This window comes from Otolemur garnettii, unplaced genomic scaffold, assembly GCF_000181295.1.
Source record: "Otolemur garnettii isolate 467f Iridium unplaced genomic scaffold, OtoGar3 scaffold00179, whole genome shotgun sequence".
Lineage (NCBI taxonomy): Eukaryota > Metazoa > Chordata > Mammalia > Primates > Galagidae > Otolemur > Otolemur garnettii.
This window is the reverse complement of record NW_003852574.1, coordinates 801,649-822,234: the sequence shown is the minus strand read 5'-3', so window position 1 is coordinate 822,234 and position 20,586 is coordinate 801,649. Positions and strand designations below refer to the sequence as shown.

The window sequence follows — 20,586 nt, the reverse complement described above, 5'->3', positions numbered from 1 at the left end:
ATTTTTTGGTTGCAGACATCATTGTTGTTTGGCGGGTCCGGGCTGGGGATTCGAACCCGCCACCTTAGGTGTACGTGGCTGGCGCCCTAGCCGGTTGAGCTATAGGCGCCGAGCCGCTTCTGGCTGTTCTAACTGTGGCTTTCATTTGCAGGGCTCCCCAGGATGGCCTGGCCCTCGTGGGGAAGTGGTAAGACGTCTTCCCTCCTGTGATCTCCCAGAGTCTTCCCAGGGTTCCTGACACAGGTTCTGCAGTGGTACAGAGTTGGCCCATGGGGTCCACCCTGACACTTGCCTGAGTCCAAGCACCACTGTCTGCTGTGTTTTGTTCTCAGGGGGAGCGAGGACCTCGAGGTCCAAAGGGGGAGCCGGTAGGTGAAGGGGGAAAGGATGGCTGGGATGTCCCAGAGGGGAGTGAGCTGCCCCAGGCTAGAGGTGCACAGGGCCTAGGCTGAGTAAGGAATAGCTAAGGCCTATCAAGGGGCTTTTTCTATCTCGAGGCTCCCATGTCCTGATTCCTACCTACTCTTTGTTCCTACAGGGGGCTCCTGGACAAGTCATTGGAGGTGGGGAACCTGGGCTTCCTGGGCAGAAAGGGGACTCTGGACCTTCAGTAAGTTCAGGGTATATGGGGACAAGTGAGTTATGGTGGAGGGACCTGCAAGAGGGGGTAAGAGTGGGCTCTGTGGGGGTTGTTCCTAATACTTTATCCTCCCCATCAGGGCCCCACTGGACCTCAGGGCCCAATGGGGGACCCAGGACCCCGTGGTCCCCCAGGGCTTCCCGGAATATCTGTGAAGGTGACAGCCTCTATGATTTCAAAAACATGGTGACCCCATTAGAACTCATATAACCCCAACTGGTTTCTCTGAGCCCATGTGACCCTTTGACCACCCCCAGCCTCCACCAGGACTCCTCATTCCACCATGACCCTCATCCCTCCTGGTATCTGTGGGAGGAGGTGTAGCCCAGGGTCATGGAATCATGATCTGTCTTCCAGGGTGACAAAGGTGATCGTGGGGAACGGGTAAGTGAGAGGACAAGGTATGCAATGGGTGGCTTGGAGTCTGATTCTCCTGAATATCCCTGACCTACTGTTCTTTCCCAGGGTCCCCCTGGACCAGGTGATGGTGGTACTGCTCCTGGGGAACCTGGGCTGCCGGTGAGGGTCCTAGAGGCTGTGCTGGGAACCTGCTCAGGATTGTGGGCAAAGGGACAGGGACTGAGGGCTGTGCTGAAGAGGTGGTTGGGTGCTGAGCTTCATAGTTCTTGGCTCAGATTTTTTACTCACTTCTTCCTAGGGTCTTCCTGGAAGCCCTGGACGCCAAGGCCCAGTGGGTGCCCCTGGAGAGAAAGGAGAAAAGGTAGAAAATCTGACCTTTTAGTGCCCCTGTTCTGGGGTGGGAGTCTGGGTGCTGGGGGCAGGGGTTTCCTACCCATCTATGTGTTTCTCCCCCAGGGTGACTGTGAGGATGGAGCCCCAGGCCTTCCTGGACAACCTGGGACCCCGGGTGAGCGGGTGAGTATAAGAGCAGGGCCTCAGAATGCAGTGGGCACAGCTCTAGCCAGCCCCCACCCTTGGCCATTAACCATCCTTATGCCCAAGCTTAAATCTCTGAACCTCTAAATTCATCCCTTCTAGGGCCTGCGGGGACCTCCTGGAATCATTGGCCCCAAAGTGAGTACCAGTTGGGGGTGTTAGGTGTGAGAGGTGCTACTCCGGGGCCCCCATGGTGTTAGGGGAGGCTGGAAGATCAGGAGATAAGGGTTATTTCCAGGTCAGAGGTGGTTGGAGTTTGAGACACCTTGTCTGGAGTGTGACTATCAAGTCAAGACCTACCTCCCCTTTTTTCTCTCCTCAGGGTGATCAGGGACTGACAGGGGTCCCGGGTAAGACTGGAGAGCAGGTAAGTACAGCCTAGGGTGCTCCCTGGACCCCAGAGAAACTGGAACCAGACTCATTTCTGACCTCTTCTGTTCCATCAGGGTGAACGTGGACCCCCTGGCCCAGTGGGACCCCAGGTAAGCCCATTGGCCACCTGTGCCAGCTGACCTGGGCTCCATGCCCCTCCTGACTTCGTCCTTGGCCCCACTGCCCTCCACCCCCACTCTCCTTCACATGACTCCTAAGGTCTGCTGATATAGGCTATAGCCCTTAACCATAACCAGCCAGCTTTTAACCTTCTGACCTTGCTGAACTCACCTTGATTTCACTGACCTGGTCTCTGTCCTCCTGCTGAGTTTGACCCCTACTAACCTAAATCCCAATCCTCCATGCCCACCTCTAGCCTTTGTTTCCCTTCCCCACCCTTACACCTGGAGCAGCGCTTACATTCATTTTCCCTAGGGGCTTCCTGGGGTTGCTGGACGTCCTGGAGCCGAGGGTCCTGAAGTGAGTCTGTGACTGCGGTGGGCCCAGCAGTGGTACTTTCTTTCATGTGTCCTTCTTCCCTTCCCTCTGTGGGCTCATACTTTCTGCACATACAGGGGCCACCAGGACCTGCTGGCCGCCGAGGAGAGAAGGTGGGTATGGACTGGGGTACCAGTGATGTGGTAAATGGGACACTGAGACCTTGGGTTTCTAGATGGGTCTATGAGCCCTCCTTTCTTCACAGGGGGAGCCTGGTCGTCCAGGGGATCCTGCAGTGGTGGTGAGTGAAGGGAGGCTGAAATCTGAGCCTCGAACAGCCCTTGAGCAGTAGCCCATCTATAAACCACTGTTCTCTGCCAGATTGCACAACCCTGGGTCCCTGGGCAGGCTCAGAAAGCTCTGTGACTCTCCTTATGCCACACACACCTCCAAATTCCTGACTGGGATCCTGTGACCCCATGACCAGAGTAAAAGTCACGAGCTCTTTGTGTCAGCGCATTTTGTATAATCCCTACCTGCTCTCAGTGGTGACTTGTGACCCTTTGGCAGAGCCTGAGCTCTGTGACTTATGCTTCTATATAGCTCTCGTCCTAATTAAGACTTTGGTCCTGGCTCGGCGCCTGTGGCTCAAGTGGCTAAGGCGCCAGCCACATACACCTAAGGTGGCCCCGGGCCCGCCAAACAGCAATGATGGCTGCAACCAAAAAATAGCCAGGTGTTGTGGCAGGCACCGGTGGTCCCAGCTACTTGGGAGGCTGAGGCAGGAGACTCACTTGAGCCCAGGAATTGGAGGTTGCTGTGAGCTGTGATGCCATGGCACTCTACCCAGGGGGACAGCTTGAGGCTCTGTCTCAAAAAAAAAAAAAAGACTTTGGTTCTGGCCAGGTGCAGTGGCTCACACCTGTAATCCCAGCACTCTGGGAGGCCAAGGCGGATCAGGCTGAGGCAGGAGGCCTGAGCTCATGGGTTAGAGACCAGCCTAAGCAAGAGTGAGACCCTGTGTCTAAAAAATAGCTGAACGTTGTGGTAGGCGCCTGTAGTCCCAGCTACTTGGGAGGCTGAGGCAAGAGAATTATTTGAGCCCAAGAGTTTGAGGTTGTTGTGAGATATGATGCCACAGCACTCTACTGAGGACAACCAAGTAAGACTCTGTCTCAAAAAAAAAAAAACTTTGGTCCTATGATTCACAGGCAGGGCCAAACTCTATCCCTTTGTTTTCAGGGACCTACTACTCCTGGAGCCAAAGGAGAGAAGGTAAGTTCAGTGTGGGTGAAAGGAGAATGTTACAGGGTTGAGGTTAAGGTTGTAGGATCTGTCTCTGGGTTGTGTGAGTTGTAGCATGATTGGTGGGTTGTGGCACCAGTCCTGGGACTGGCACTGATGGTTTTTTCACCTCCAGGGAGATGTGGGGCCCACTGGGCCAAGAGGAGCTCCTGGAGTCAAAGGGGATCAGGTGAGTGAAGGAAGGGTGTTTTGGCGGTGGGGCAGGTGATAGTTGTACCATCCTGACTTCTTATTCTTTTACACACAGGGCCCACCTGGGCTGGTTCTTCCTGGAGATCCTGGCCCCAAGGGAGACCCTGGGGACCGGGTAAATAAATTCAGGGATGAGAATGTGACAGAGGGAGATAAGGTTGTTCCTGGGACCCCAATTAAGTCTTGCCTCACTTCTACCCCCTGCAGGGTCCCATTGGCCTCACTGGCAGAGCAGGACCCCCGGTGAGTACCTGTGACCTTGGGTAATCTCTAGGTGTTTGGGGGTCACTTCTTCCCCAGGGTTGCCTATATGTGTGTCCTGTATTACCTCACTTTTGCCTCCTCCACAGGGTGACTCAGGGCCTCTTGGAGAGAAGGGAGACCCTGGGCGGCCTGGCCCTCCAGGACCTGTTGGCCCCCGAGGGCGAGATGTGAGACTGGAGTTGGGGAGGTCATGGCGGGTAGAGGAGTAGGGGTATTGACAGTATCACTGGGGATCTTAGGACCAGGGCTAACTCTTATGTCTCACAGGGTGAAGTTGGAGAGAAAGGTGACGAAGGTCCCCCGGTGAGATTCCTCCTCCTTGTGGTTTCTGATCTTTTACTCTTGAATTGGGATCCCAATGGGCTGGGAGCTCCACCAGGTCATCTAGTCCATCCCTCACCTTCTGTACAGTTGATGCCCAGGCTCTTCTGTCCCTACTCCCTGAGTTAGTTAGGTCCAACTAATCTGCACAATGTGGCTTTTCTCTCCATCACCAGGGTGACCCAGGTTTGCCTGGAAAAGTGGGTGAGCGTGGCCTTCGGGTGAGTCTTGGCAGGGAGAAATACAAAGGTGGTGGAAGTGCCCAAAGGAAGTGGGTGTAGAGGTGACAGGAAACTCTGAGGGGGAAACTCTGACATGGATATTGGGGTGATGGGGAGCCAGGGACAGTGTAGAAGGCCATGGGGGAAACTGCAAAGTGCTGAGAGGATTTGTCTCAGACCAGTAGCTTTTCCCAGGGGCCACCAGGAGCTCGGGGGCCTATAGGTGAGAAAGGAGACCAGGGAGATCCTGGAGAGGATGGACGAAATGTGAGTCCCAACCTTTGACCCCTCATCCATGACCCCAGCCTCAGCCCCCCACCCATCCACTTCCCAGCTCTAATCCTGCCACCCTAGCCCTGCAGTCCTAAACTCTTACAGTCCTCACTTCACAACCAAAGGCCACCAGGATCCCCATGAGTCCTTATGGTGCCCCCAAAGCTTCCTCACATTCCTGTCAACCTTGAATGACCCTGACCCCTAGCTTTCCACAGGGAAGCCCTGGACCCTCTGGACCCAAGGGTGACCGGGGGGAGCCGGTGAGTAGTGCTGGTGCTCTGGGCTCAGTCTTGGCAGGGAGAAATACAAAGGTGGTGGAAGTGCCCAGAGGAAGTGGGTGTAGAGGTGAGTGGAGGCAGAGATTTCCCTGCTGCTGCTGCCAGTACTGTGGTCAGTGTCTACACGAGGGGCCCAAAGGACAAGCGGGGAACACTGATGGTCACCCTGACATCTGGCCTCTCTTCTGGGGGTTGGCATTGGGGTGCTGCAGGGAATTTGGGGAAGTGTTGAGCCTGGGCCAAACCTGAGCCACCTCCTGGAACCTGTTAGCTATAGTTATTTCCTTTCCTAGGGCCCCCCAGGACCCCCTGGACGGCTGGTAAGTCTTGAGCTGGGTCTAGGCCTTTGTTGTCTCCCTTGTCTGCCCCTATTGGATCCATATCATGTCCCCTAATTCCTTCCACTGACTCCTACTTCCCCCACTGCCCTTCTGATACCCCTTTGCCCTTTGATCTCTGTGGCCCCTTACTGACCCTGACTCCCCCTACGTCCTCCACTTCTCACCAGTCATTCCTCCGACAGGTGGACATAGAACTTGGAGCCAGAGAGAAGGTATTGGGGACTGTGGGTGGAGTCTAGGAAAAGATCCCAGTGCCACTCACAACAGGGTCTGCCTCAGGCATGCCTTGGCTCAAGGGCTATTCCCTCAGCAAGCTTTTCTCTGTCACAGGGAAAGCCTGGGGACCGTGGACAGGAGGGTCCTCGAGGACCCAAGGGTGACCCTGGCCCCCCTGGAGCCCCTGGGGAGAGGGTGAGTGTGGTCCTGTGTGTGTGTAGGGAGGCCTGGGCCTAGGAAAGCCTGCTCTGATCTCTTCATCCTCCATCCTCAGGGCAATGATGGGCTTCGGGGGCCCCCAGGCCAACAGGTGAGTGTTGCACTTTGCTCCATGAGCCTAAGTCTCTGCCTTACCCTCAACTCTTATCTGACCCTGTTCCTTCCAGGGGGACCCAGGTGTCCGAGGTCCAGCTGGAGAAAAGGTAAGACGGGGGTGGAGGATTTGCCAGACATGAGCCTGGACTTGCAGAGCCATCCTTACCTTTGAGGCCTCTTACCACTCTGTTTCCTCAGGGTGACCGGGGCCCCCCTGGGCTAGATGGCCGGAGTGGGCTGGATGGAAAACCAGGCCCTATTGGCCCCCCTGGGCTGAATGTGAGTTGTGGTAATGGTAATCACTATCTGGTCATCCCCTTACCTTTTCCTTTCACATGAGAGCCCTCAACCTGAGCCTCCTCTGGATGGTCTTGGCCTTGACAAGCTCTGGGGCTAGGTGTATGATCTGTGTCTTCTCCCACAACCCTGCCTCAGGAGCATGCCAGCACACACACATAGCCACACAGGTCTTGGGTTCATAGCAACTAGTGGCCCTGTCAGTGGGCAGTGCTCCTGACTCTGTGACTGTAAGGAACTGACTTTGAGTCTCTCCTTAGGGTGCTGCAGGCAAAGCTGGGGACCCAGGGAGAGATGTAAGTAAGGGGAATTGTTGGGATAGAGGGCAGCTCAAGGGTCCAGCATAAGAAGGTACTCATAGGTATAGCATTAGTGAGAATAAGGGGAGTTGGTTCAGCCTTGTGTTTGAGAAAGGGTCTTAGTCCCTGGCAGATAGGTTTTAGTAAAGTCCCCCTTTCTTTTTTTCTTTTTCTTTTTTTTTTTTTTTTTGAGACAGAGCCTCAAGCTATCCCCCTGGGTAGAGTGCTGTGGCTTCACAGCTCACAGCAACCTCTAACTCCTAGGCTTAAGCGAGTCTCCTGCCTCCGCCTCCCAAGTAGCTAGGACCACAGGCGCCCACCACAACGCCCAGCTATTTTTTGGTTGCAGCCATCATTGTTGTTTGGCGGGTCTGGGCTAGATTTGAACCCGTCACCTTAGGTGTATGTGGCTGGCGCCTTAGCTACTTGAGCCACAGGCGCTGAGCCAAAGTCCCCCTTTCTGACCTTTCTCACCTCGGGGTCTTAATAGCTCCCTAAGTTCTGGGGGTTCTTCCCTTGGGAGTCACAGCAGGGCCACTTAGCCCAAGGGATCCTGATCCTAAGGTCTCTACACTGGAGGGTGATCTTAGTAAGCCCTCCCCCCAGTCCATAGGGTGTGCCCCAAGAGATATCTCAGAAGTCCTCTCAATCTTAGCAAAGATTTTTTCCAGGGGCTTCCAGGCCTCCGAGGAGAACATGGCCCTCCTGGTCCCCCTGGTTTCCCTGGAGCATTGGTGAGTCCAGGGTTTCATGCTACCATTTTGCCTCCTTATTTCCCTCACCCCAGCCCTGACATCTGACCAGTCATGTGTTCCCGCAGGGAAAGCCAGGAGAGGATGGCAAACCTGGCCTGAATGGGAAAAACGTGAGTATGTCCAGGGCAGACACAACAAAATGTGCTGAGAAATGCCAGCACATACACATAGCTCAGATATACAAATAACACATGAAACACACACGTAGACAAATGTAGACATGTGCCAACACCTGCATACTTACTCTTCTATCAGATATACAGATAAGTCCTGAAACATAGTGACAGTTCTGTGTACATACATAGACAACCTTGCAGACATAGGGAATTAGGTGGATGGGCCAGCTTGTGCCCAGACGGGGTGACATCTGCTGAGATAACCCATAGCCACAGGCACAGGGAAAGAGCCACAGGCATAGGTCAAGAGGCACAGATACACTGGCAGGAAGCCACATACAGGGCACATGAAGACATATTGACTCTCAGATACTTGTACCCACACCCAGGTATGTGCTAAGACATGGACCTAGGGGCTGGGTGCAATGGCTCACATTTGTAATCCTAGCACTCTGGGAGGCTGAGGTGGGTGGATTGCTTGAGCTCACAAGTTCAAGACCAGCCTGAGCAAGAGCAAGACCCCATCTCTAAAAAATAGTTGTGTGTTGTGGCAGGCACCTGTAGTCCCAGCTACTTGGGAGGCTGAGGCAAGAGGATCACTTGAACCTAGGAGTTTGAGGTTGTTATGAGCTATGATGCCATGGCATGCTACCCAGGGTGACAAAGTGAAACTCTAGAAGTCTCAAAAAAAAAAAAAAAAAAAGGTGCGTGTGGACTTGTGTTGAGACATGGTGAGGCACACATCCATGGCTCTGATGTGTGAAACATGCTGGAACACACTGACAAATGCCTTTTATCCACAGTCATCTACATATATGTGGTCATACACATTGAGATGAGATACACATAAGATTTGCAGACAGATGCCAAGACAGTTCTCAAGGAACTGGGGACCCATGTGTACATGTGTAAGCCCATGCCCATGTGCAGACCTGTGCCAGGGTGTGCAGAAAGACCTCCAGGTACACATGCTAAGATACACATGGCAAGGACATAGTCACTCACCAACCCAGAGATGCAGAGATGTGGAGTTCCATCTAGACAGCCAGCAATAGGCAGTCATGTGCTGTTATGTGAGGAGGTGAGCAGACCTGTGCAGGCACACCCCTGGACAGGCAGCAGCTCACTCAGTCACAGGCCACACTCTACAATGCACCACGCCGTGGAGCTGCAGGCACAGACATACAGTCATAGTCATCTAAATCTGCCAAAACAGTGCTTGCAATCAGACTCCAGTGAACATTTGTGCTGATATAAGTTCTCTGCCTGCAGGGAGAACCTGGGGACCCCGGAGAAGATGGAAGGAAGGTAAAATCCTTCACCTGGGGTCTGCTCTGGCCTCAGAGTGGGGCTGTGTCTAAAGCATCCTTGTCTTCTTTAGGGAGAGAAGGGAGATACAGGCACCCCTGGGAGAGAAGTGAGTGATGGGGTTTTCTGGAGCTTCTGACCCCTGACCCTCTGGAGTATGGCTCCACTCTTTTCTGGGGTCTCAGTATCCTGATATTGGCTACATGCTCTACAGGGTCATGATGGCCCCAAGGGTGAGCGTGGAGCTCCTGGTAGCCCTGGACTCCAGGGCCCTCCCGGCCTCCCAGGGCCAATTGGCCCTCCTGGCCAGGTGAGTATCCAGCGTGGTGCTAGAAGTTGGGTGCAACTGTGGCCATTATGCTTCCAGGAGATACGCTTCTGGGTTGCCTCTGTGTTCTGTGTCCTGTGTGACCACTTTGTGTTCTGTCATATCTTAGGGCTTTCCTGGTGTCCCAGGAAGCATAGGCCCCAAGGTAAGTGTGTATATATGTTGGGTAGGGGGTATGGTAAGGGACAGACCAGGGTTGGGGGACATTTCCCTACCTGATCCTTCTTTGTTCTCAGGGTGATCGTGGGGAGACTGGATCCAAAGGGGAACAGGTGAGGCTGCCACCTCTTTCACGTGCCCAAGTAGCCATAGCAACACATATGCACACATATGCCTCACAGCAGAGTCCCAGCAGCTTGTGTCTTAATCCCTCTAGGGCCTCCCTGGAGAGCGTGGGCTGAGAGGAGAGCCTGGGAGCATGGCGGTGAGCCCAACCCTGGCCCTGGCCCTTGACTCTTATCTGCATGCCTGTAGGGGCGACCTCTCCATCCCCTCCCCTTGCCATGAGGCTCCACAGGTTCTGTTGGGCCCCTGCCCATTGAGGTTCCTGTAATCCCTACTCAAGAGAACCTGGTTAATGTGGACATGCCAGGAAGGGGCTCCCAGTGGCCTCCAGCCAGGCTTCAACTAAGGGCTAAGGGTACTCTGGGCAAGAGGCCTAAGGAAGATGGCATGGAGGCAGTGTGGGGCAGAAGCCAGGGGCTTCTTCATGGGCAGCCTCTTACCAGCCTTGTGTCCCCAGAATGTGGAACGGTTGCTGGAAAATATGGGCATCAAGGTAGGTTCTTTAGGGGCTGGAGGTGGGGACAGGTGGGGTCTCATGGGGGCAAGTGGTAGCCGCAGGGCCCAGGGAGTGGGCAGTTGCAGTGATGGACCCTGTTCCTCTGACCCATTGCTATCCCTTAGGCATCTGCCCTGCGGGAGATCGTGGAGACCTGGGATGAGAGCTCTGGCAGCTTCCTGCCTTTGCCTGATCGTCGTCGTGGCCTCAAGGGGGAACAGGGCGAGCGGGGCCCCCCAGGCAAGGAGGTAAGTGGTGGCTGCTCAGTGAGATGTGCCCTGTGGAGGGTGTGGTGGCAGTTGTTAGCATTTCTTCTTCTGCTCCCCCAGGGCCCCATTGGCTTTCCTGGAGAACGAGGGCTGAAGGGAGAGCGTGGAGACCCTGGCCCTCAGGGCCCACCTGGCCTGGCCCTAGGGGAGAGGGGTCCCCCTGGATCTCCTGGCCTTGCTGGGGAGCCTGGAAAGCCTGGTATTCCTGGGCTCCCAGGCAGTGCTGGGAGTGCAGGGGAGACAGGAAGGCCAGGAGAGAAGGTGAGCCTGGGGACTGACCAGGAGGGTGGAGTGTGGGGTCCAGAGGGACTGGACACGTCCCATGAACATGGCCCTCACCCTGCTATTTGCATTTCAGGGAGAACGAGGAGAGAAAGGAGAACGTGGAGAACAGGTGGGCTGGAGTGGGACTCATTGGGGCAGGGATGCCAGGAGGCTGTGCTGGGCTGCTGTCCCATTTTCTTCTTTTCTGCAGGGGAGAGATGGGTCTCCTGGCCTCCCTGGACCACCTGGCCCCCCTGGTCCCAAGGTAATTATCCCAGCCCTGCCCTGAGCCTGTGACAGGTGACCAGTAAGTTACCCTTAGCTTGGTCCCCTGAAATCCCATGTAGTATTTCTGACCTTATAAACCTCTGTGACCCTGTGATCTGTGATGACCCCTCCCTCCATGCCTCTGTACATACACATCTCTCCCCTGTGACCTTGTGCTTGTAGGTGGCTATGGATGAACTAGGTTCTAGACTCCCTGGAGAACAGGGACCTCCTGGATTCAAGGGTGCTAAGGTCAGTATATGGGATTAGCTTGGGGAACCCTTGCCTGGCTTTAGGGCCTGGCTTGACATCTCATTCCCACAGGGGGAGCCAGGCAGCGCCGGTGACCCAGGTCCCACAGGAGACAGGGTGAGGCCTCCAAACCTACCATATATTAGTATTTCCCCCTCCTTTATCGGGACACACTAGGATTGTGTGCGTATGTTCATGGACACATAGCAGGGGATGGGGGCTAAAGCATGATGATTTGCTTGCAGGGTATACCAGGCATCAAAGGAGAGAGAGGAGAGCCTGGACAGAGGGGTCTCAATGGCAGCCCGGTGAGTCCTTGCCACACAAGTGCAAGAATGTGGCTCTTTCACCTGTTATCCTATGTGCAGGGCTAGAGTCTGCACTGCTTGGCACTGTCTAGGTCTTGCCTCTGACTTTCTAGGGGGATGGTGGAGGATAAGCAAGGGCAGTGTTGCCTTAAACTTGTTCTCTTCAGGGTTTACCAGGAGAGCGTGGCATAGCTGGTCCTGAAGGGAAGCCGGTAAGTGGTGGCAGGAGTGGCCTGCCCCATGCTGTGGACCTCAGCTCTGAGTGTGTGTGTGTGTGTGCAAATCCGCATACACACATGAGCAGGCCCATGTGTGTGGTCCATGAGGCACAGGCCATGGGTACATAAGCTCTGTGCCTGGGAGGACTGGAGTGTGGAACTAGGACCCCATGGTCAAAGCCCCCAGAGGGTGGGAACCAGGCCAGATTGAGGCTCATAGCATCTTCTCTATTCAGGGTCTGCAGGGTCCAAGGGGATCCCCTGGCCCAGTGGTGAGTACCAAGAACTCTCACCTGCCTTGCCCATACCCTGTGCCTTGCCACAGTGAGCAGTACTGCTTCAGTTTCCTTGGTGGGGTGAGGCTGACTCCCCCTTATCAGAGTGTTTCCCTCCCTAACAGGGAGGCCATGGAGACCCTGGTCCACCTGGTTCCCCGGTAAGTCACAGGGAACACTATCTGGTGGGGGTTCAGGAGGGATGGGACAGGCAGTGGTCCCTCCTGATGAGCCAGCTAGGCCTTATGTATGTTAATCCACTAAGCCCTGGCAGATAACATTGACCCCAATCCCTGACCCTGGTCACTTTTCTCTAGGGTCTTGCTGGCCCTGCTGGACCCCAGGGACCCTCTGGCCTGAAGGTGAGTACAGGTGTTGTATGGGGGTACATGGATGGGAGGAGGAACCATGTCCATACTCAGGGTAATATTGGCCAACCTCCTGATTGTTATTCCCTGCCATGAGGCTGAGCATTGGGAGAGCTGTCCATAGGGTCTCTGCTCATCTAGTCTCTGGATCATTTGCAGGGGGAGCCTGGAGAGACAGGACCCCCAGGACGGGTGAGTGGCCAGCTCATGGGTTGAGGTCATAGGGAGATGGGCAGGGTTGGCACTGCCCTGAGCTTTTTCTTTTCTTTCTTTCTTTCTTTTTTTTGAGACAGAGTCTCACTCAGTCACCCTGGGTAAAGTGCTCTGGCATCATAGCTCACAGCAACCTCAAACACTTGGGTTCAAGCCATCCTCTTGTCTCAGCCTCCTGAGTAGCTGGGACTACAGCCGCCCACCACAACAGCTAGCTAGATTTTTTATTTTTAGTAGAGATGAGGTCTCACTTTGCTCAGACTGATCTGGAACTCCTGAGAGTAGGCAATCCACCCACCTAGGCCTCCCAGAGTGCTAGGATTATAGGTGTGAACCATAGCACCTGGCCTGCCCTGAACTTTTTCTTCTCTCAGGGCCTGCCTGGACCTACCGGGGCTGTGGGACTTCCTGGGCCCTCTGGCCCTCCAGGTCTTGTGGTGAGTGAGTTCCCATGGCCCCTGCAGGGATACCGAGTTTCTATCCCTCAGGTCTACTTTTCCCCCATGTCCTCCTTTGTCTCTTACCCTGTGTTACCCTCACATCTGACTTATTTTCCCTCAGGGTCCGCAGGGGCCACCAGGTTTGCCTGGACAAGTGGTGAGTCTTGGGGGTCAGGGGTTGGGTCCAGGGGTCAGGGGTCAGCATCAGGCTCCTGACAGAGCACCTCCCTCTCAGGGGGAGACGGGAAAGCCAGGAGCCCCAGGTCGTGATGGTGCCAGTGGAAAAGATGGAGACAGAGGAATTCCTGGTGTGCCAGTATGTGTTCTGGGGAGACCTTGCTGCGGGCCTGCTGTGGGGCCCAGTGCCCACTGCCCAGTGCCCAGTTGTGTACCTGGAATGTGAGGAGTGGGTGACAGGGTGGGGTGGTGGAGAGGCACTGAGCTTTTCATGCTGCTCTGCCATAGGGGTCACCAGGCCTCCCTGGCCCTGTCGGACCTAAAGGAGAACCTGGACCCATGGGCCCCCCTGGACAGGTGAATTTTGACCCTGACCTCCATCCCCTAAATCATCTTCTCTCCCTCACCCCATACCCACATCCCAATGCCACTGGGATGGCAGGGAGGGATAGGGAGAAGGCAGAGGCTGGCACCTCACTAGTCATTTCCTGCAGGTGGTGGTTGGGCCTCCTGGAACAAAGGGTGAGAAGGTGAGTGTGTGGGAGGCCAGGGAGGAGTGGCCAGGTGATAGGAGCCAAGGAACTGTACTGACCTGCGCCTCCTTAGGGAGCCCCTGGAGACCTGGCTGGAGACCTCCTGGGTGAGCCGGTGAGTGAGGAACTTCTGACAGCAAGTGAACTCTGATCCATGGTTTACCCATCCCTATGACCCTCAACTTCCATAATATGCTCCACATTTGACCCCTGGTCTCATGCTTCCCTCCTGGAGTCTCATTTTTCTGTGGCTAATGCCTCTGTTGCCTCCTAACCTTTGTCTCTACAGGGAGCCAAAGGTGACCGAGGATTGCCAGGGCCACGGGGAGAGAAGGTGAGGTGGGGCTGGCATGGGTTTGAGCTCTGGGCAGAGAGGGGTGAGCTGGGTGGCTGGACCCCTCACTACCCATTCTGTGCAGGGGGAAGCTGGCCGTGCAGGGGAGCCTGGAGACCCCGGAGAAGATGTGAGTCTAAGGTCTGGGCAAGTGCAAGCCTGGTTGCAGGAGTGTGATTGTGGACATAAGGGACCATTCTTGGGCTTATTTGCATGTCAGAACCCCTGAGTCTGGCTGCATGTCCCAGTGTTCTTAGAGCACACAGGGACACACGCTCTGGGCTTCCATACTCCCAGGGTTTGGGTGCCCCCACCTCTGGCTTCTGTGTGCCTATCCTCAGCCTTCTGCTACTTGCCACGTCTGAGCACACACATGTGTGCTCCTATCTGATCTCCCAGGTCTCAGGACACATCTGAGTTCTTATAGGCCTCTTTTTGGTCATATGTTTATAATTCTCCTTTCTCCCACCCACGCCTGTCTGAGCTCCCTGGGAATGGACACATTGGAGTCTCCATCTGAGCTCCCATGTGTCTATGCTCGTGTGTGAGTTCCATGTGCCTGTGGTCACACCTGAGCTCCCACCGATCTGTGGTCATATCTGAGCTTCCCTGTGTCTGTGCCCTTAAGAGTCAGTCCATGTCCTGTCTTAGCTCCTCTAAGCCAATTCTTGGTCACATGCCTGAGTTTGCCTGTGTTTGTCACATCTGGGCTCCTCTGGGAATGTTTTTTGGCCATGTCTGAGCTCTGTGCTTGCCTTCCTACCTTCTCAAATACTATTTATTTTTTCAGGGTCAGAAAGGGGCTCCAGGTCTCAAAGGTCAAAAGGTACATGTACGGGAAGGGCCCCTGCTGGGGGTCATGGTCCTGAGACTTTCTGAACCTGATCTGACTCCTCTTTTCCTCAAAGGGTGACCCGGGAATTGGGCTCCTGGGGCCCCCAGGGCCAACTGGTTCTCCGGGTATGAAGGTAAGTCAGTGCCCTCTCACCAGTGGTAGGGGCAATGGGCGCAAAGGCCACTGGAGGTGAGAAAAAGAAGGAATTCTGGAGCTAGTCCTGAAGGAGGTCCTACAGTGACCACTCCTCCCTTTGTTATCTTTATTTCAGGGAGACCTCGGCCCCCCTGGAGCCCTGGGTGCTCCTGGTATTGTTGGGTTTCCTGGTCAGCCAGGCCCTCGAGGAGAGACAGGCCAGCCAGGCCCTAGCGGAGAGCGGGTGAGGGGGCTGGGAGCAGCATGTGGGGACTTGATGACTTTAAGACTTCTGAATCTGGTAGTGGGTGAGAAGGAGGGGGCCCTGCATCTAGGGCTTCTTTTCCTGGGGAGGGGGGTAGAGAGAAAAGGGGGTCCCAGTGTCACTCTCTGACTCTCTTGCCCTTTTTTTCTGGTAGGGTCTCGCAGGTCCTCCAGGGAGAGAAGGAGCCCCAGGCCCTTCGGGGCCTCCTGGATCACCAGGGTCAGTGGTGAGTAGAAGCCCATTGCCCCATGTGTCTGTTGCCCAAGTGTCAGTGTCTGACAGGAGAACTGGCAAAGGGGACTGTGCTAACCTGCAAGGTTGGGGGCGTGTATGGGCTTTGACAGCCATAAGACTCACCTCTCTCTGACCCATAGGGAGCACCAGGGGCCTCTGGACTCAAAGGGGACAAGGTAGGTGGGACAAATGTTGATGGCTCTGTTCTATGCCTCACCCCCCTCCAACCTCCACTGACCTCCAATGACCTCTGTCCCCTACTGATTCTCCTCACTTATGCCTGGTGTCTTGTGAATCCCCAGGGAGACCCTGGAGCAGGGCTGCCTGGGCTCCGAGGCGAGCGTGGGGAGCCAGGTGTCCGGGTATGTATATCCTGCTCCACAGCCAGGATCCACTGTCAATAAGCCTTGGTCCCTTCATCACAGTTTTTGTCTCTGAGTCAATAAACCTAATGTCCCCATCCAGGGTGAAGATGGCCACCCTGGCCAGGAGGGACCCCGAGGACTCATGGTGGGTCCCATTGGGGAAAGTGCCAGCAGTGTGACTTCATTCCCCTGCCTATGCCCTCTGTGCGGTTGAACACGCTGAAGTCCTCCCCAGCCCTCTGGTCCTCCTATCTCCTTGTCTGCTGTTCTCTATTTCCTCATTCCTCTGTATCTCCCTTATCCTCTACCACCTGCAAAGTCCCATAGCTCATAGTCATCTTCTCTCACACAGGGGCCCCCTGGCAGCCGTGGGGAGCGTGGGGAGAAGGTAAGAATATGAGGACAAGGCCCCCACGTGAGTGATGGTGGGGATTCAGGCCTGGGGACTCCTGGGTTTGGGTGGGACTCACACTCTTCCATTCAATAGGGTGATGCTGGAGCCACAGGGCTAAAGGGTGACAAGGTGAGTATGGGCATGGGGGAGGGCTGGGGCAGGGGACCAGGGTGCTCTTAACTCCTCTGACTCTTCCCTATTCCTTCAGGGTGACTCAGCCATGATTGTGGGGCCACCAGGGCTAAGGGGTGCCAAGGGGGACATGGTGAGTGGGCTTGGTTCATATGTAGATTTGGTCTTTCCTGGGTGCTAGAGGCCTCCTGTGGGCTTTCCCAGGGCATATGAGAGTTCAAACCCCCAGATGGTGAACTTCAGCCCCTAACTCTGACTTCTGACCTAACCCAGGGTGAACGAGGACCTCAGGGTGTAGATGGTGACAGAGGACCTCGGGGAGACATTGGGATGCCTGGCGACAAGGTATAGGGACGAAGATAGGATACTCTATATGGGTTCCCAAAGGACGTGGGGGCTCCGTAGAGGGTCTGTGAGGGCAGGAGGGGAAACTAGGAGGGGCTTTCTTGGGGCCAGAGGGTAAGGGGTATCTATCTATGGGCTGTAGTGACTCCACAGGGGGCTGAAAGGGTGGGTGCTCTGAGGAAGACTCAGGTCTTTGATGTGAAGTCAGGAGGACAGTTCTGTGGGCTATGGCCTGTGAGGGGCAGGAAAAGGGCTCCTGAGATGTTAGGGATGTGGGGTAAGAGTTGGGGGTCTGTCCCACCTGCTATGGTATGGGCTGGAAGGGACGGGGCAGATGGGGACAACACTGCTTCAGTGAAAGCAACACTGAGGAATGGGTTCCAATCATCTTCTAAACTTCCAACTTGGTCTTATCCTAATTGTGTCCTCTCCTGGTCACTCCCACAGGGAATCAAGGGAGAGCCTGGTGACAAGGGCTCAGCTGGGTCAATGGGAGCACGTGGACCCATCGGACCCAAGGCAAGCCTCACCCCAGGCACAGGCCCAGAGCCACCCATCATGCACACCTGTTTCTAGATGTTCTGAATGGTGGAGGGTTTCTGGCTTCTTTGCTGTTGGCCACATGTGTGTTCAACCTGTGTTGCAGCCTGGCCCTTGGCCACTGAGTAACCAGGTGGCTACACATACAGCAAATAGGCCAGTACGGGGACAGTCACATTGAAGAGCTCCCCCCATCTGTTTTCCACAGGGAGAGCCTGGTGCAGCAGGGTTCCCTGGTGACCCGGTAAGATGCCCCTGCTCTTACAGGGCCACCCCCCTATCCCCAGAGGGCTGAATCAGCATGGTGGGGCTGCCCATGTGGGGGTATTTGACCTTAGAGTGACCCTGTGCTCTCTTGGTGTCCTCATATCACCCAGTGGGCTCCACCTTCACAATTATTTCCTGTGATGGTATCCTCTGCCCATAGTGACCCTGTCCCTATGGCAAACCCCAGTTGCTCTGGCCTCCTAGGGTAACTCGCACCCATGGTGTTCCCTGCCTGCTATCTGGGGTGATTCTCTTTGATTACCACCGACCTCATCTTGACCCCTCTCCCAAGGGATCTCCAGGGAAGGATGGAGCCCCTGGTGTCCGAGGAGACAAAGGAGATATTGGCTTCATGGGTCCCCGGGGCCTCAAGGTAGGAAGAAGATGGTTTTTTTTCTCCTGATCAGGAAGGCTTGATGTTTGAGGGTGAGCGATCTGGGTCAGATGTTGGGATACTCCGGGATGAATGTGGGCTGTTAGGGCAGGGGTTGGAATGCCTGAGGCCAGTTTGGTTGGAGAGATGGTTTAGGGTGTAGGGGTCATAAGGTAAGGTGTCAAGAAGTGGCTTTTCTACCTGCTTTTCTCCCTCAGGGTGAACGGGGGGTGAAAGGAGCCTGTGGCCTCGATGGAGAGAAGGGAGACAAGGTACAGAGGTGATGGGGGTGGGGGCTGCAGAGCCTAGGGTCTAAGGCTGACCCCTCTACCTGACGCCTGCAGGGAGAAGCTGGTGTCCCAGGTCGCTCTGGGCTAGCAGGACGCAAAGGAGAGTTGGTAAGTATAGGGCACACCCAGAATGAGGAGGGACAAGTGGGCCATGGCTGAGTGCATGTCTTCTTTTCTACAGGGAGAACCTGGTATGCCGGGCCAGCCAGGGGCCCCTGGCAAGGAGGGTCTGATTGGTCCTAAGGTACAGGGTCTCTCACTGGTGAACATGTTAGGGGGTCAGGACCAGGCAAAGAAGGTCATATAGAGTCATGGGGGTTTGTTTAGGGTCCAGGAAGGTCAGGGAGGGTTGGGGCATTGTGGGTGAAGGAGGCTGATCTTGAGGTTTCGAGAAGGGCTGGGGTCATAGCTGGGCATGGTGGGGGGTGCCTATAGTCCTAGTTACTTGGGAGGCTGAGGCAAGAGAATTGCTTAAGCCCAAGAGTTTGAGGTTTCTGTGAGCTATGATGCCACAGTACTCTACTAAGGGTGACATAGTAAGACTCTGTCTCAAAGAAAAAAGGGCTGGGTTCATAATGGACAATTGGGATAAAAGGATGGGAGGTGAACAGGGAATGTTTGCACTGGGGCAGGGGGCTCTAGTGGGGTTGGAGTCACTGGGATCACAACACAGCTGTGGTAATGGCACAGGTGCTTGGGTCATGGAAGTTCATAGGCCAGGGGGCTCACAAATGTTAGGGACCTGAGGGCATAGTAGAGTTTCTCATGCTTCTTCTATTCCCAGGGTGACCGAGGCTTTGATGGGCAGCCAGGACCCAAGGGTGACCAGGGCGAGAAAGGGGAGCGGGTAAGTCAAGGCCAGGGTCATGGTGAATTGAAGGGAGTATGCTCTTTGGGAGTGGGTCCATCTTTGGAGGCTCTGATCACTGACTCTGTCCTATATCTCCCCAGGGGTCCCCAGGAATTGGGGGTTTCCCAGGTCCTAGGGGCAATGATGGTGCTAGTGGTCCCCCTGGGCCCCCTGGCAGTGTTGGTCCCAAAGGACCTGAAGGACTTCAGGGGCAGAAGGTAAGGGGCCTCAACTCTGACTCCTGAGCTGTGAACCTCCCTACCCAACCTCCCTGCCCACCCAACCTCCAGCCTCCTTGTCCCAAACTCTGAAGTTATGCTCCCTAACTTACCTAACTTCTGGCCCCCATTGCCTCTGACCCTGCTCACTCAGTCCTTATGTCTGACAGGGTGAGCGAGGTCCTTCTGGAGAGAGTGTGGTGGGGGCCCCTGGGGCTCCTGGGGCCCCTGGTGAGAGAGGAGAGCAGGTAAGTGTGGATTCCTGAGCTTAGGGTCAGCGATTGGGCTGAACCCTGGTGTCCCAGAGATGAGAAGTCATAGCCTGGTCCCTTCCGTTGCACATAGGGGCGGCCAGGGCCTGCTGGTCCTCGTGGTGAAAAAGGAGAAGCTGCACTGACAGTGAGTATGGGCCTGGGGGTGCTGGGGCCCTGCTTTCTACTCCCAACATCCTGACACCCTGGCCGTGGGCCCCTGGCACCATGCTGTCCCTTCATAATCGCTGCATTCTATGCTGTGTCCTACTTGTGATCCTTGGGTTCTTCATGATCCCTGTGGTCTTGTGCTCCCAGGAGGATGACATTCGGGGCTTTGTGCGTCAGGAGATGAGTCAGCATTGTGGTGAGTGCAGCCAGCTCAGAGTCTCTTGGGTCTCACCCCTACTCTACCACAGCACCCCCAGACAGAGCGAGGAAGGTCCCCAGAACTTAAAAGGGGAAAATGGTCAAGGAGATGGGTAGAGATGGATGGATATACAAAAGCACTCACACACTGACAAAACTGTAGCCAGAGAGGGAGAGAGCCAGAGAGGTAGATGCAGATGCTGTGTTCTTGGATGCCCAGAGTGGCTGAGTGGAGGGTAAAGGAAGTAAAGGCAGGGCTGGTCTCAGTGGAACTGACATGGACCCATGGACTAGTGAAGAGAGAGTGAAGTCAGAATCAGACAGAAAGAGATGGAGAGAGACAGACCTTCACCCTCTCCATGGCCACCTATTCCTGACTCTCCCTGTGTCTCTTAACCCTTCTTGGCATGTTCCCAACTTCTCTGGTCCTTTATATTGTGTCTGCCTTTCTTCCTCTTTCTCTGTCCTTCTCTTTTTCTCTCTACCTCCAACCCTCTCCTTCTCCTTCTCTCTCTATGTGTATTTCTGTCTGTTTCTCCATCTTTCTATTTTTCTCTGTCTCTTGCTCTCTCTCATTGTCTCTCTCTGCTCCTCTAGCTTGCCAGGGCCAATTTATTGCATCTGGATCACGTGAGTAGTCTTCTATTCCCAGAACTTTCTTTTTTTTTTTTTTTTTTTTTTTTTTTTGAGACAGAGACATGACAACACAGTACCCTCAAAATCTTTGGCTAAAGCGATTCGCTTTCTTCAGCCCCCAAGTGGCTGGGACTACAGGTACCCACCACAATGCCTGGCTATTTTTTGTTGTTGCTGTTGTCGCCGTTGTCATTGTTGTTTTAGCTGGC

At 55.0% G+C, this 20,586-nt stretch overlaps 1 protein-coding gene across 1 annotated transcript in view; it reads left to right on the top strand.

Annotated features, from left to right (window-relative positions):
• COL7A1 (collagen type VII alpha 1 chain) overlaps positions 1 to 20,586 on the top strand; it is a 33,234-nt gene that overhangs the window by 11,007 nt on the left and 1,641 nt on the right. The window contains exons 33-114 of the mRNA XM_023519578.1: positions 152 to 187; positions 333 to 368; positions 539 to 610; positions 720 to 797; positions 998 to 1,024; positions 1,106 to 1,159; positions 1,299 to 1,361; positions 1,457 to 1,516; positions 1,640 to 1,675; positions 1,860 to 1,904; positions 1,984 to 2,019; positions 2,345 to 2,389; positions 2,485 to 2,520; positions 2,613 to 2,648; positions 3,590 to 3,622; positions 3,768 to 3,821; positions 3,900 to 3,959; positions 4,052 to 4,087; positions 4,195 to 4,275; positions 4,376 to 4,411; positions 4,606 to 4,650; positions 4,846 to 4,917; positions 5,142 to 5,186; positions 5,498 to 5,524; positions 5,728 to 5,757; positions 5,876 to 5,956; positions 6,036 to 6,071; positions 6,148 to 6,183; positions 6,275 to 6,355; positions 6,634 to 6,669; positions 7,344 to 7,406; positions 7,493 to 7,537; positions 8,816 to 8,851; positions 8,925 to 8,960; positions 9,066 to 9,161; positions 9,289 to 9,324; positions 9,416 to 9,451; positions 9,556 to 9,603; positions 9,922 to 9,957; positions 10,086 to 10,208; positions 10,290 to 10,490; positions 10,588 to 10,623; positions 10,705 to 10,758; positions 10,944 to 11,012; positions 11,085 to 11,129; positions 11,258 to 11,320; positions 11,488 to 11,532; positions 11,775 to 11,810; positions 11,939 to 11,974; positions 12,131 to 12,175; positions 12,341 to 12,373; positions 12,769 to 12,831; positions 12,956 to 12,991; positions 13,070 to 13,150; positions 13,300 to 13,368; positions 13,506 to 13,541; positions 13,618 to 13,659; positions 13,834 to 13,878; positions 13,964 to 14,008; positions 14,669 to 14,704; positions 14,787 to 14,846; positions 14,985 to 15,092; positions 15,268 to 15,339; positions 15,488 to 15,523; positions 15,650 to 15,709; positions 15,813 to 15,857; positions 16,065 to 16,100; positions 16,200 to 16,235; positions 16,315 to 16,371; positions 16,512 to 16,583; positions 17,031 to 17,102; positions 17,332 to 17,367; positions 17,683 to 17,763; positions 17,982 to 18,035; positions 18,108 to 18,161; positions 18,235 to 18,297; positions 18,838 to 18,900; positions 19,005 to 19,121; positions 19,292 to 19,369; positions 19,467 to 19,520; positions 19,691 to 19,739; positions 20,339 to 20,371. Of these exons, the coding sequence (XP_023375346.1) occupies positions 152 to 187; positions 333 to 368; positions 539 to 610; positions 720 to 797; positions 998 to 1,024; positions 1,106 to 1,159; positions 1,299 to 1,361; positions 1,457 to 1,516; positions 1,640 to 1,675; positions 1,860 to 1,904; positions 1,984 to 2,019; positions 2,345 to 2,389; positions 2,485 to 2,520; positions 2,613 to 2,648; positions 3,590 to 3,622; positions 3,768 to 3,821; positions 3,900 to 3,959; positions 4,052 to 4,087; positions 4,195 to 4,275; positions 4,376 to 4,411; positions 4,606 to 4,650; positions 4,846 to 4,917; positions 5,142 to 5,186; positions 5,498 to 5,524; positions 5,728 to 5,757; positions 5,876 to 5,956; positions 6,036 to 6,071; positions 6,148 to 6,183; positions 6,275 to 6,355; positions 6,634 to 6,669; positions 7,344 to 7,406; positions 7,493 to 7,537; positions 8,816 to 8,851; positions 8,925 to 8,960; positions 9,066 to 9,161; positions 9,289 to 9,324; positions 9,416 to 9,451; positions 9,556 to 9,603; positions 9,922 to 9,957; positions 10,086 to 10,208; positions 10,290 to 10,490; positions 10,588 to 10,623; positions 10,705 to 10,758; positions 10,944 to 11,012; positions 11,085 to 11,129; positions 11,258 to 11,320; positions 11,488 to 11,532; positions 11,775 to 11,810; positions 11,939 to 11,974; positions 12,131 to 12,175; positions 12,341 to 12,373; positions 12,769 to 12,831; positions 12,956 to 12,991; positions 13,070 to 13,150; positions 13,300 to 13,368; positions 13,506 to 13,541; positions 13,618 to 13,659; positions 13,834 to 13,878; positions 13,964 to 14,008; positions 14,669 to 14,704; positions 14,787 to 14,846; positions 14,985 to 15,092; positions 15,268 to 15,339; positions 15,488 to 15,523; positions 15,650 to 15,709; positions 15,813 to 15,857; positions 16,065 to 16,100; positions 16,200 to 16,235; positions 16,315 to 16,371; positions 16,512 to 16,583; positions 17,031 to 17,102; positions 17,332 to 17,367; positions 17,683 to 17,763; positions 17,982 to 18,035; positions 18,108 to 18,161; positions 18,235 to 18,297; positions 18,838 to 18,900; positions 19,005 to 19,121; positions 19,292 to 19,369; positions 19,467 to 19,520; positions 19,691 to 19,739; positions 20,339 to 20,371 (4,456 nt within the window). The remainder of the gene's footprint in view (positions 1 to 151; positions 188 to 332; positions 369 to 538; positions 611 to 719; positions 798 to 997; positions 1,025 to 1,105; positions 1,160 to 1,298; positions 1,362 to 1,456; positions 1,517 to 1,639; positions 1,676 to 1,859; positions 1,905 to 1,983; positions 2,020 to 2,344; positions 2,390 to 2,484; positions 2,521 to 2,612; positions 2,649 to 3,589; positions 3,623 to 3,767; positions 3,822 to 3,899; positions 3,960 to 4,051; positions 4,088 to 4,194; positions 4,276 to 4,375; positions 4,412 to 4,605; positions 4,651 to 4,845; positions 4,918 to 5,141; positions 5,187 to 5,497; positions 5,525 to 5,727; positions 5,758 to 5,875; positions 5,957 to 6,035; positions 6,072 to 6,147; positions 6,184 to 6,274; positions 6,356 to 6,633; positions 6,670 to 7,343; positions 7,407 to 7,492; positions 7,538 to 8,815; positions 8,852 to 8,924; positions 8,961 to 9,065; positions 9,162 to 9,288; positions 9,325 to 9,415; positions 9,452 to 9,555; positions 9,604 to 9,921; positions 9,958 to 10,085; positions 10,209 to 10,289; positions 10,491 to 10,587; positions 10,624 to 10,704; positions 10,759 to 10,943; positions 11,013 to 11,084; positions 11,130 to 11,257; positions 11,321 to 11,487; positions 11,533 to 11,774; positions 11,811 to 11,938; positions 11,975 to 12,130; positions 12,176 to 12,340; positions 12,374 to 12,768; positions 12,832 to 12,955; positions 12,992 to 13,069; positions 13,151 to 13,299; positions 13,369 to 13,505; positions 13,542 to 13,617; positions 13,660 to 13,833; positions 13,879 to 13,963; positions 14,009 to 14,668; positions 14,705 to 14,786; positions 14,847 to 14,984; positions 15,093 to 15,267; positions 15,340 to 15,487; positions 15,524 to 15,649; positions 15,710 to 15,812; positions 15,858 to 16,064; positions 16,101 to 16,199; positions 16,236 to 16,314; positions 16,372 to 16,511; positions 16,584 to 17,030; positions 17,103 to 17,331; positions 17,368 to 17,682; positions 17,764 to 17,981; positions 18,036 to 18,107; positions 18,162 to 18,234; positions 18,298 to 18,837; positions 18,901 to 19,004; positions 19,122 to 19,291; positions 19,370 to 19,466; positions 19,521 to 19,690; positions 19,740 to 20,338; positions 20,372 to 20,586) is intronic.